The sequence below is a fragment of the Phocoena sinus genome, chromosome X (genome assembly GCF_008692025.1).
Source record: "Phocoena sinus isolate mPhoSin1 chromosome X, mPhoSin1.pri, whole genome shotgun sequence".
Lineage (NCBI taxonomy): Eukaryota > Metazoa > Chordata > Mammalia > Artiodactyla > Phocoenidae > Phocoena > Phocoena sinus.
In genome coordinates this window covers 116,047,536-116,060,816 of record NC_045784.1, presented here as the reverse complement: position 1 = coordinate 116,060,816, position 13,281 = coordinate 116,047,536, and the positions used below count along the sequence as shown (strand labels likewise).

Genomic DNA, 13,281 nt, shown 5'->3' with positions numbered 1-13,281 from the left:
CTCCCTTTAGTACGGCTCTCGCCATACTGAAAACACCGAGCTCAGCGCTGGGCTGATTGAATTTCACAAGGTTTCAAGGAAGAGAAGACTCTTGAGTTTGATTTTTTTAAAAAAATAATTCCAGTATCAAGATTGCATCTTTCTCAAACACATATTCTCTCTCATTCTCATTCTCCCCACCCCTTCCCCCAGGCATAAGAGGGATTTTACATTATATGTGCCACACAGACTGTTCCATGTGAGGAAGAAAAGAACCACTCAGTAATAGGCCAAAAAACAAAGCGAGAAATTTGAAATATTTCAAAGTAATAAGAGCCACAAACAGCTGTTTGGTACCCAATATAGTTCTGCCTGGGCTAACAGGGCATACTGTTGCAACGGGTTCAGGAGGGAAGAGTTGTATAGGGAAATGGGTTAAGAGAAAATGTGGTTCTGTCGCTGTTTTTCATTCTACTGGAGAGCAATGGCCAGTAAGGTTAAGAAAAAGAAGTTGGCCACCAAAAAGGGAGGCGGGCGGGTGGGGAATGAAATAAGCTCGGCATGTTCATCATAGAGCAGTTAGAATTATGATCAGGTTGCCTTTGATAATGTCCCTTGAAAGATAATATTAAGCTGTAGATGTTTTTCTGACACAAGGGGTTCTCTTTACGGTGCCTTTTCCTCTTTTCACAGATCAGCTCTCAGAAAGGCCATGTGGACGTTCCTCTTCTCTTAGCGCTGCTAATAGCTCTCAGACAAACTCACAGGGAGCAGTTTCTAGCACAGCTCCAGGGCTGCAAAGGCAGTCAAAGCCAGTGGTAAGTCTGGTCCCCAATTCCCCCTGCCTGTTTTAAAATTTGTAAACTTCGATTGCTATCTCGGTTACATCTCCATAGGTGGTGACATAGCCATCCTGTTGTTTGGGGCGTTGTGAGAAAACGAATTTGGAACCTCGCCCCAATTCAGGCTGGCCCATGGGAACAAATCAAAGGCATGTGGGGCAGAGAGTCTGAAAATCGGGGTTGAATCCCCAAAGTCCTGTCCCTTTCTAGAACTGAGCAACTGAGAATGCTATGCAAATGTCAGTCATTAGGGCGACTTCCGGAGGGAAGTTTGCTGTTATTTCCCCTCTCCCCCGGGCTTATTAGGAGAACTAAATAGTGCCTGGCACGTAGAAGGCAATCAATGTATATTACTTGCTCTCATCATTGCCGCTGTCATTTTCTTTTTCTCTTTGCATTCCTATTGAGCCCAGGACGAGCTCCTATATTGGGATAGCTCGGTTATCTTTGCATTTGGTCTTTTTTTTTTTTTTGCATTTTTTACATCTTTATTGGAGTATAATTGCTTTACAATGGTGTGCCAATTTCTGCTTCACAACAAAGTGAATCAGTTATACATATACATATGTTCCCATATCTCTTCCCTCTTGCATCTCCCTCCCCCCCACCCCCCCCATGGGAGCTTTCATTTGGGAGGGAGCGCCCTAGCTTCTGCTCTTTTGAGACCTTTATTCCTTGTCAAAATCCACCCACTTGCTTTAAGCCCTCATGAGCTATTACTTCCAAAGTACTTTAATTACTTCCAAAGCACTTAATCTTTTGAGATTGCAGATCTCTTTCAGAAGCTGATGAACACTCTATGGTTCCATACCCCTTGGGCCCTCTCAAATTGTCTGTAAAATCTCCTGTGTGTGAACTTACTGGTCTGTGTTTTGGGTCAAGGCTTGTTGTGCTATCAGCTTCTCAAAGGGACATGTGACAGGTTAAGAACTCCAGACTTAGGGAACTGTGGGATATTTGATCTTTGCATATGAATAAGTCTTAGCCAATTTAAGATATTCTTAGTAATTGGAAGGGGGAGGCAGATTTTATGAGAGGAGGTTGGTACCTAATCTTGGTCACGGAATTGTGTAAGACTTCGGGTGTTGGGTAGAGGCAGAGTGGGATAGTTTATTACTCTACTTTGTTTCCTGGCTCATTTAAATAAGTATCTTTTGGGACTTCCCTGGCAATCCAGTGGTTAGGACTCCGAGCTTCCACTGCAGGGGGCCTGGGTTCGATCTCTGGTCGGGGAACTAAGATCCCCGCAAGCTGAGCAGCGTGGCCAAAAAAAAAAAAAAAAAAAAGTATCTTTAGATAATTGGTGGGGGAGAAGGAAATAAAAGCTATGACCCCCTCCAAAATACACATTCTCACAAATGCAAAAGTTTGCCTACAATTTTGAGGGCTTTATTAATTCCCTTCTCCTCATTCCCCCAAGGCCTACCCATGTTAGGCCCATTCCTAAATTAAAAACTCAAGACTGAGATGGACCTGAGGTTTTATCCTTGGTCACCCTACTTTATTTGCCTAAATTCATAGAATATCTGCCCCTGCCTCATTGAGATGAGTGCCTAATCTGGTGTGACTTGTGTTTCTCCAGGAGATGACGGAAAATGGAAGTCATCAGTTGATAGTAAAGGCGAGATTCAACTTTAAGCAGACTAATGAAGATGAACTGTCTGTCTGTAAAGGGGACATCATTTATGTCACTAGAGTTGAAGAAGGAGGCTGGTGGGAAGGCACATTAAATGGGAGAACAGGCTGGTTCCCTAGTAATTATGTCCGAGAAATTAAATCCAGTGGTAAGTCAATCTTTTCAAAGCTTTTTTGACTGTGACTTTTGTACTTTCTTGGTCTTCGGACCAAAAATCTTGTAGTTTTCATTGGTTAACAGAATTGTTTGTACTTGTATGTGTATGTCAAAAATAAGACGAGAACAGAACTGGGAAAAAATCTATGATTAGATATCTTGAAACCAAGTTGTACTTAGACTACATCAAGGCAGCAAAACCTAAACCTAAAAAAGCAAAAGAATTCAAAGCTCAGACAACTGTTCCACCTTAACTATGTCCCCTTCTGTCTACTAATTCTAGCCCGTGTAATATAGTACAAAGCCCTTCCTGCTACTCTAAGGATCACCATGGCAGAATACAACAATAAGAGAGGTCATGTGCTAACTTCCTTTTTTAGCCCTAAGCTCTTCGAGCAGACCTAAGTCTAAATGCCTCAGAGATGTGTAGGAGAAATAATAATCATAGGACTGCAGGAAGCTGTCTGGCCACTTTGATTCTGAAAAAGATTGCCCTTAACTCTAATGATACCCAGAGAATGCAATCTAATCACTCATCAGTAATCTTTCTAGAACTTGCTTGGGTAATGTACTTCCCTTTTATTATTTAAGAAACTAGGTCCTGGGCTTCCCTGGTGGTGCAGTGGTTAAGAATCTGCCTGCCAATGCAGGGGACATGGGTTCAAGCCCTGGTCCGGGAAGATCCCACATGCCGCGGAGCAACTAAGCCCGTGCGCCACAACTACTGAGCCTGCGCTCTAGAGCCCACGAGCCACAACTATGGAAGCCCGCATGCCTAGAGCCCATGCTCCGCAACAAGAGAAGCCACTGCAATGAGAAGCCCGCACACCGCAACGAAGAGTAGCCCCCACTCGCCACAACTAGGGAAAGCCTGCGCGCAGCAACGAAGACCCACCACAGGCAAAAATAAATAAATAAATAAATAAAATAAATTAATTTAAAAAAAAGAAACTAGGTCCTGCCTATATTTAAAAATAAATCCCTAGCATTATAAAAATGTCACGATACAGATAAAATAAGGTTCAGTTATTCACATTATTATATCTCTTCACTCTTCAAAGCTATTTACCCAAGGGCTCCTTTTAAGTAGTTAGCGCCTCAGTATACTTTTTCCTTTGGTTAATGTCTTTATTGCTTTTTTAAAAATTAATTTATTTTTTAATTTTTATTCATTTATTTTTGGCTGCATTGGGTCTTCGTTGCTGTGTGCGGGCTTTCTCTAGTTGCGACGAGCAGGGGCTACTCTTCGTTGAGGTGGCTTCTCTTGTTGCAGAGCACGGGCTCTAGGCGCGTGGGCTCCAGTAGTTGTGGCATGTGGGCTCAGCAGTTGTGGCTTACGGGCTCTAGAGCGCAGGCTTGGTAGTTGTGGCACACGGGCTTAGTTGCTCCGCGGCATGTGGGATCTTCCTGGACCAGGGATCGAGCCCATGTCTCCTGCATTGGCAGGCGGATTCTTAACCACTGCGCCACCAGGGAAGTCCCTTTATTGCTTTTTTTAATGCCTCAAAATTAATACAATTATTTAATAAAATTATAGGCTCACTGTAAATAAGTTAAAACTTATAGAAATAGATAATGTAGATAATAAAAATTCCCCTCTCCTTCACCTCCTCCCCCAGATAACCACGGTGAGGAGCTTTTCCCTAAAGCATTTGAGATAAAATTTAGTTTCATGCTTTTCTGTGTTGTGCGTTGGGTGAAGGTGGGGCATTTCCTTTAATGGAATAAGTGTTTAGTAACAGATTTATAATTATATACGTATGTGTAGATGTCTTAACAGTTTTTAATTCGCTTGGCCCAAAAGTTCGTCCGGGTTTTTCCGTTACACCGTTATGAAAATCCTGAACAAACTTTTTGGCCAATGCAATATTACTGGGAATTGAGACGTTTCTGTTGAGCCCTGAAGTATTTTCACAGGCTGTGCTTGAAATTTCCTTGGTTTTGATGATTTTCACAGCCGATTTTTACCCCTTGCTGCATCTTTCAATTTGTGTAATCTCATTAGGATCTCTAAATAATTTTACAGATTCACTCTAACTTGGCTTCATCTGTAAAACTAAAAGGAACAGCTCTTGCTTCCTGGCCTGGGAGTCCCAAGCATTGTTTGAGGGGTTGTGGGGGGCAGACAGACAGCACGCACTCCTTATAGTGTCCCTTATTGAGATGCCTTGTAGCCTTATAGCGTATAGTCTGGCCCCTGCCTTGTGGACCGACTGCCCTGAGCTGTTTCTCCTGGTCTTTGGCCCCTTCCCTTCGAGCTTTTCCTATACTCTCTTTGGTTTACAACTCAGTTAAGGACTCACCTGGCAGCTTTCTGGCTCCGGTTTGAGCACCTAGGGAACCTAACCCTTAGAAACATCCTATGCAACTGTCAAGGATAGGTCTGGCTAGCTGGGGCCGGGAAGCCTGCTCATCAGGGAAGGCCTCAGACTGGAAGAATATGGACCATCTCTCACCTAGTTTATTGCAGTAGCTTCCTAACTGGCACCCCTGCTCCTGTCCTTGTCACCCCTGTAATCTAATTTAAACTCAGTAGATCCAGAGTGATCCTTTCAAAGTGTAACTTGAGTAGTATAATGGCTCCCCATCTCAAAAAGAGTAAAGGGCAAGGTCATTCCCAATAGCCTACAAGGCCCTCCAGGATTTGGCCTCTGGTGGCCCCTCTGGCCTTCTCTTTAACCTCTCTCCCCCTCACTCATCACATTTCGGCCACACTGGCCTCCTGGTTGCCTGTTCCAGACAGGCTCCTGCCTCACCTGCTGTCCCTCCACCTGGAATGCTCTCCCCAGATATCAGCACGGCTGGTTCCCTTACCTACTTCAGGTCTTTGCTCACTCGTTGGCTTCAGGGTAGCACCTTCCCTGGTCACCCAGGAGAAAATTGAACCCTATTCCCACTGCCCCTGTCCCCCTTCCCTTTTGTAGGTTTTTGTTTACCATTTCTTTCTATCTAACATAGTGTACATTTACTTATTTATTTCATTTACCATCTGTATCCGACCATTAGAATGTAAGTACCACAAGGGCAGAGATGTTTTTTCTGTGTTGTGCTCAGTAAATATTTGTAAAATCAATGAATATTGTGGGGCACTTCATTCAATTCTTTTTTTTTAAATAAATTTATTTATTTATTAATTAATTTATTTTCCGCTGCATTGGGTCTTCGTTGCTATGTGTGGGCTTTCTCTCGTTGCGGCGAGTGGGGGCTACTCTTCATTGCAGAGCGTGGGCTCTAGGCATGCGGGCTTCAGTAGTTGTGACACGCAGGTCAGTAGTTGTGGCTTGCAGGCTCTAGAGCACAGGCTCAGTAGTTGTGGCGCACAGGCTTAGCTGCTCTGAGGCATGTGGGATCTTCTCGGACCAGGGATCAAAAGGTCATTCAATTCTGTTTAGCTTGTTCATTGAGCATCTCCTGGGTACTTGGTGGGGAGGGGGCTATAAAAATCTGTCCTCATGGACCCTGCCCCCAAGGAGCTTACAGTCTAGTAGTCAAGATAGGTGTGTACACAACCAACTGTGACAGGATAGGACAGAGTCACACAGACAAAGCTCTACGTACGAAGCTGTTGGAGGAGTAAAGAAACGATGTGATTAACAATAACCTCAGAGGAAAAAAGCACTTGATTTGGTTCTTGAATGATGAAAAGAGGCTTATGATGGGCAGAGGGTTAGAAGGAGTCACTAAGTTAAAGCCGGGAAGTAGGGAAGCATGGAGTGGGTGGTAGGAGGATTTGGGCTGAGGGTCCGGTGAGTGAAGAGAAGGGGTGGGGCCATGAGCTGGACCTACATTAAGAAGGGTGTCAATGACAAGCTGTAAGCAGGGGGTTGCATGTGGTTTAGGGACATCTTTCTAGTGGTGGTGTTGGGGCTGGATGGCAGGGAAGTGGTGGGGATAACCAATGAGGGTGTGAGGAAACCAGTGAAGACTGCTGCTGTGAGGTCCCAGCAATCCAGATAGTGGCGTGGGTGACTGGTGACAGTGGAGAGGAAGAGAAAGTGGATGGATGCAGTAGATACTGTGAAAATAGAATCAAGAAAGCTGGCTGATAATCAGCTATGAGGAAAAGGGAAGAGGTGAGCATAACGCCAAGTCTAGGGGTCCAGCTTGATGGTGAGCTCCTTAAGGGCATGCGATGTCATCCACTTAGCCAGCCAGCAGAGGACTAGGATATCAGTCTCCGACCTGGGCACCGGTCAGGCACAGAAACCTAAGGCATGCCCCTTGCCCTCATGGGGCCCCGCCATAGTCTAGTGAGGGGAAGATCTCATTAGCATATTGAATGATAACTTCCAAATACAGGGTACTCTGGAGAGTGGTGAGCAGAAGAGGGGTGCCTAACTCATCCTGACATGTAGGTCAAAGGGAAATTATTCATCTTTGTATACCTTCCTATCTCCATAGTGCCTAATGCAGTGCTTTAGACATACATGCTGAACTCCATTAATAGAGAAGATGGGAGAAGGGTGTGTGTGTGCGCGTGCGTGTGCGTGCGTGCTGGGGGGGTAATTGGTACTGAAGATGATGAGTTGTTTTGGACATGTTGAGTGGAGGCGCCAGCGAGTCATCATTCTGAAGATTTCTAGCAGGTTGGCAGTATGGATTCGGAGCACGGGAGAGAGAGAAGAGCTGCAGGTGAAACTGACGATGGACAGTATGAAGTGGTGGATGATGAAGCGTCAAATACATAGCAGATCATCAGTGGACAGAGAGAACACGGTGGCTGGAGAGGTCGGGAGAGGCTTCCTGGAGGAGATAGGGCTTGAGCTGAACCCTCAAAGACACAGAGACTGTGTGGATAGGCCCAGAAGGACAATCTAAGTTGTAGTGATTGATTGGGGAGATCAAAAACCATGAAAGAGCTGTGGTAGGTGAGCAGAGCGAGTTTAGGGGACCGTGGAAGAGATGAGCTAGGCGTAATGCAAAGGTCTTGCTGGGAAAGTAGGTGTCAGGTGTTTGCTGACTTGAATTCTTTCCCACCCAAGTCTTGCCTCCACAAAACAGTAAGCAGGCCAAAACCTACCTAGGATGCTGCTGAAGGACAATATAAATTCAATGTTGTGCTGTTTTATGCTTGGTCTAGAAAATACTTGTCAACTTTGGAATTTCTTTCCACGAAGTCCATACTTCTATGTAAGCTCAGGAAAGAAAATTTATTTTTAAAGAGTTAAAAAAATGATTTCTAAGTTAAATGCCTAGCTCAAAGAAACGAAACCTTCAATTTGGAGTTTTAAACTCCTCTGCCATACAACTTCTGGGTCCTTTATGAAGTGGAATCAGGCATGGAACCATCTGCTTACTATTGGGGCAGATGTGTAACACTGAGGTCACTCAAGTAGTCAGGAATTCTGACATACTTGTTCATGGTAGCCTGGGCTACCATTCAGGCTGATACTACAGGTTCTTTAGGATTGTCTTAGAAACCAAATGAAGCAACCCTAGCCCCAGACAGCCCTTAACCCTGCAGATGGCTGTGCCATGGAGAGCTGTGCAGTGTTTTCTTCCCTTGACAAGAGCACTTCATGCTCTGGAAGTTTGCCCTTGGGGAGTGGCCTTTTACGTTTTAGATTCTACTGTAACTTTTGTCTAGAGATAATTATGGCCGAAGCCCTGGGGACATCTTCTTCCTCTCTTCAGGTGGAGGTTGATTTCTGAGGACCTACAGAACCACCAGTGTAATAGTGTAGAAAGTTAAGAAATAGAATATTTGAGTATAATGTTTTACACACACACACACACACACACACACACACACACACACACACACAAACCTTTCAACATGAGCTTAAGACTGAAGATAGAGTAGGTTTTTGTGACCATGATGATAAAAGCCTCTCACCAAGGATGATGGAACCCGGACACTGGTGACATTAGGAAGCCCTTGTTACCAATTTCTTGTTACATGAGAAAAGTAAACCCGATGTTGACTAAAAATATTTTTTTCAAGGATCTTCTTGAAAAATACTTGTATGAATAACTTAGTCATTATATAAACTACAGAAGATACATTAAGGGCCCTTGCTCCTTTATTCATTTGAGTCAGATACATTATAAATAAGAAAATTAGCCATTTATCCAATTTTCAGTCCTTTTCTTCAAAGTCAGCGGTAACTTGTAAATTAACTTGTTTATACATCAAAGTCATGTCTGCCACGACATCAGTAAGGTAGTAAATTATATCTCTCTTTTTTAAAAAATTTAATTAATTATTTATTTTTGGCTGTGTTGGGTCTTCGTTGCTGCGTGTGGGCTTTCTCTAGTTGCGGTGAGCAGGGGCTACTCTTTGTTGCAGTGTGCAGGCTTCTCATTGTGGTGGCTTCTCTTGTTGTGGAGCACAGGCTTTAGGCACATGGGCTTCAGTAGTTGTGGCACGCAGCCTCAGTAGTTGTGGCGTATGGGCTTAGTGACTCCACGGCATGTGGGATCTTCCTGAACCAGGGCTCAAACCTGTGTCCCCTGCATTGGCAGGCAGATTCTTTAACCACTGTGCCACCGGGGAAGTCCCTGTATCTCTTTTTTTATTTGTGTCTTTGTTACCGAGAGAGGCTACGTGTTTTGTCAGGACTTTGCATTAAAATTTTCCTGGCAAAATATCCATGCCAAGAAAATATCGAGGCAAGTATGATTGGAGCAGATATTTTAAGCAAGTTTTGTTTTCTGCAACTGATTCAGTTAAGGGATCATTAAATCCTTCTAAAACTTCTTCTTCTCAGGTAAATATAGATGTCAAGTGAGGGGATTAGGTAGATGGCTAATTAAATTTGTATTAAGGCAGATTAAGAAATGACTCTTCCTACTTATTAAAATCCAAAACTAGGATTGGGCTTTATATTTAGACTTCCTGTTTTAATCTTCTGGGTGTATCACATAGATGCTTCATGTCCAGAGAAAGCTAGTTATCACTAGATTTCTTTTTGACCTGTCACCACCAGCAGGCACAGGAATCTGTATCTCAGCAAGGGAGGGGAATGGATCGAGAGTTAATGGGAAAGGGATCTTTACATCAGAAGTAGGAGGGTTGGGCTTCCCTGGTGGCACAGTGGTTGAGAATCCGCCTGCCAGTGCAGGGGACACGGGTTTGAGCCCTGGTCCGGGAAGATCCCACATGCTGCGGAGCAACTAAGCCCGTGCGCCACAACTACTGAGCCCACGTGCCACAGCTGCTGAGGCCTGCGCACCTAGAGCCTGTGCTACGCAACGGGAGAGGCCACCACAATAAGCCCTTTGAATTCTTCACTACGTTGACCGATTTTTTTTTCCACTGATTGAATTGAATTGACCAGTTTTTTAATGGCCTTAGAAACACCATATAAAAGGTTTACGTTTTCATGTTAGGTCATATCAGGGAGGAAGAAATTTTCCTCTAACCCTTCTTGGTTCTTCTGTCTGGTCTGAGAACTAAGCCAATATGAGATATTAACAGGAGGAAATCCAAGTTTAATAACAAGTATACATGGGAGAGACCCAGGAGAACTGAATAAGTCGCCAAAATGGTGAAACCCTCACCTTAAATACCAACTTCAGCTAAAGACAAAAGAGGATGTTGGGGGTAGGGGTTTGGGACTTCAAAGGGGCGGGAGGGCAATTGACATAGAGATGGAAAAGCAAATGTTTGGTAAATAAACGTTTGCTGGGCCAGACAGAGACAGTGGGACACAGAGTGGACTCTGATCTCTGAGAGTTGCCCCCCTCATACCCAGCACACGTTCTTTGCATATGTCTCTGCTGATAGCTCTGTTCCAGGAACAGGCCCTCTACCTAAATTCTCTAGCCAGCTAAGGGGGTGGTGAAAAGAAAGACTTCCTGAGTCTTTAGAGCCTTGATTGTTTTCAGCTCAAAATAATCCACATGCCAAAGAGACATTTTGGGGTGACAAATTTTGCTCCCGTCCTGTCACTTTGAACCACCCCCAGGGACTGGACTTGTCTCCTCTAAACGTCCACATTCTTATTCCTTCTCTGCGTGTTGCCGAGGGTGGGTTTTAGCTAGGACTGCACGTGGCAGGAGTAGGCAGTGGTGGAGGGCAAAGGAGGTACAAGAGGCAAGAAACTGTCACTGAAACCTAGTGCTGGTGTTTTTCTCTTTGCATCCACCCCTTGAATTTTTTTCATGGGGCCAGTTGGTTGGAAGGACTACATTTTTTTTTTTTTTTTTTTTTTTTTTGCGGTACGCCGGCCTCTCACTGCTGCGGCCTCTCCCATTGCGGAGTACAGGCTCCGGACGCGCAGGCTCAGTGGCCATGGCTCACGGGCCCAGACGCTCCGCGGCATGTGGGATCTTCCCGGACCGGGGCACGAACCCGTGTCCCCTGCATTGGCAGGCAGACTCTCAACCACTGCGCCACCAGGGAAGCCCAGGACTACATTTTTAAAGACTTTCTAAGGTTGTCCTTCCAAATCTGTCTTCCTTCTTCTCTTTGTATTGATTCCCCATCCTACACCAAGGCTGCAGGGACAGCCAGACCTTCTAGCACTACGCTGAGTGAGAGTGGTGAGAGCAGGCATCCTTGTCTTGTTCCTGATCTTAGGGGGAAAGTATTCAGCCTTAGGTCTTTCACTGCTAGTTAAGATGCTAGCTGTAGGGTTTTCATAGATGCTCTTTATTGAGTTGGAGAAGTTCCTCTTTATTCCTTTTTTTTTTCTGGAAGTTTTTTTTTTCTTGAATGGGTGTTGAATTTTGTCCTGTGCTTTTGCTGCATCGATTGCTATTATCATGTGATTTTTCTTTTTAGACTATTAATACCATGGGTTTCATTGACTGATTTTTGAATATTTAACCAACATCCATGAGATGAATTCTATGGTATACAATTCTTTTAAAATATCACTGAATTCTGTTTGCTAATTCTTTGTTAGCGTTTTTTGCATCGAAATTCATGAGGGGTATGGGTCAGCGGTTTTCTTTTTTGTACTGTCTTTGTCTGGTTTTGGTGTCAGTGTAGTTAATAGTGACTTTATAAAATGAGTTGGAAAGTGATCCCTTCTCTTTATTTTCTGTAAGAGATTGGGAATAATTGCTATGGCTTCTTCCTTAAACATTTGGTAGAACTCTCCACTGAAACCATATGGGCCTGGAGATTTCTTTTTTCCACAGTTTTAAATTTATAACTTCAATTTCCAGAATAATTATAAGGCCATTCAAATGGTGTATTTAATATTGGGTGAACTGTGGTAGTTTTGGTTTTCTGAGGAATTGCTCCATTTCATACCTAATTATCAAATTTATGTGTTTTAAGTTGTTCATGGTATTTCTTTATTATCTTTTGGGCATCTCCAGAGTCTGTAATGATATCCCCTACTTCACTCCTCCTATTGGTAATTTGTGTCTTCTCTCTTTTATCCTCTGTCAGTCTTGCTAGAGGTTTGACAATTTTATTTTATTAAAAATTTTTTTTCGCTGTAATTTTTTTTTATTGAAGTGTTGTTGATTTGCAATATTGTGTCAGTTTCAGGTGTACAGCAAAGTGATTTGGTTATATTATATATATCTATATTCTTTTTTCGATTCTTTTCTGTTATAGGTTATTACAATATATTGAATATAGTTCCCTGTGCTATACAGTAAATCCTTTTTTAAATATATTTTATTCATTTATTTATTTATGGCTGTGTTGGGTCTTTGTTGCTCTGCGCAAGCTTTCTCTACTTGCGGCGAGCGGGGGCTACTCTTCCTTGCGGTGTGCGGGCTTCTCGTTGCAGTCGTTGCAGTGGCTTCTCTTGTTGCAGAGCACGGGCTCTAGGCGCAGTCTTCAGTAGTTGCAGCACGCAGGCTCAGTAGTTGTGGCGCACTGGCTTAGTTGCTCCGTGGCATGTGGGATCTTCTCGGACCAGGGCTCAAACCCTTTTCCCCTGCATTGGCAGGCGAATTCTTAACCACTGCGCCACCAGGGAAGTCCTACAGTAAATCCTTGTTAACAATTTTATCGATCTTAACAAAGCACCAGCTCTTTTTGCATCTTGTTCAGCCACCCAGGAATCCCCATGGCAGCCACTGTTTTCTTTCAATTCATGTTTCTCTGTTCTACTTCACATAGTTAACATTTTTTTTCAGTTGCAGTGACCAGTTTCTGTGGCCTTTCCTTTCCTCTTCTGTCTTGGCAGGCTCTCCATTACTGTTTACCCTTCCTTTTGGCCTTGCTTTCAAAAGGTGGTCACATCTTGCTGGTTTCTCTAGAACGTTTCATTTTTATCAAGACTGGTTTACATCATAATTGCACAAAACAACCGAGTTCTAAGTAGCATTAAGGGTACATTGTAGAAAACTTGCCTAATAAAAACCGGAAAGAATTTGGTAACTGTCGATTTTGAATATGCCTACGAGTGCAAAACCATGGTGTGCTGGGGGGAACACCATGCTGGGCAGTACAATACTTGGGTTCAATTCCTGACTCTGTCATTTGCAATCTCAAGTAATAGGCTGGGTGGCTCTGCATTGCTCAAATTTACCCAGTAAAGCCTTGTGAAGCCACCATGTGGATCCAGGCAGACCTTGAAGTTGCATGAAGCTTTCCAAACCTGGTTATGCCCCAGTTTTGGGGCATTGAGGAGTGCCAGATTTGGCCCTCATTGTTGCCTTTTTGTTTTATTTACCCTTTACCCAGCCCGGCCCAGCTGGACAGTTCACTGTCACAGGAACAGTACTGCCTTGAGCATTGCCATTTCTACAGCTGTG

General features: G+C 43.8%; 1 protein-coding gene across 6 annotated transcripts in view; it reads left to right on the top strand.

Moving 5' to 3' along the window:
- Window positions 1-13,281, top strand: part of ARHGEF6 (Rac/Cdc42 guanine nucleotide exchange factor 6) — a 117,687-nt gene that overhangs the window by 32,749 nt on the left and 71,657 nt on the right. For all 6 annotated transcript variants that reach the window (XM_032619178.1, XM_032619179.1, XM_032619177.1 and 3 more), the window contains 2 exons: window positions 673-797; window positions 2,404-2,605. In XM_032619178.1, the coding sequence (XP_032475069.1) occupies window positions 673-797; window positions 2,404-2,605 (327 nt within the window). The remainder of the gene's footprint in view (window positions 1-672; window positions 798-2,403; window positions 2,606-13,281) is intronic.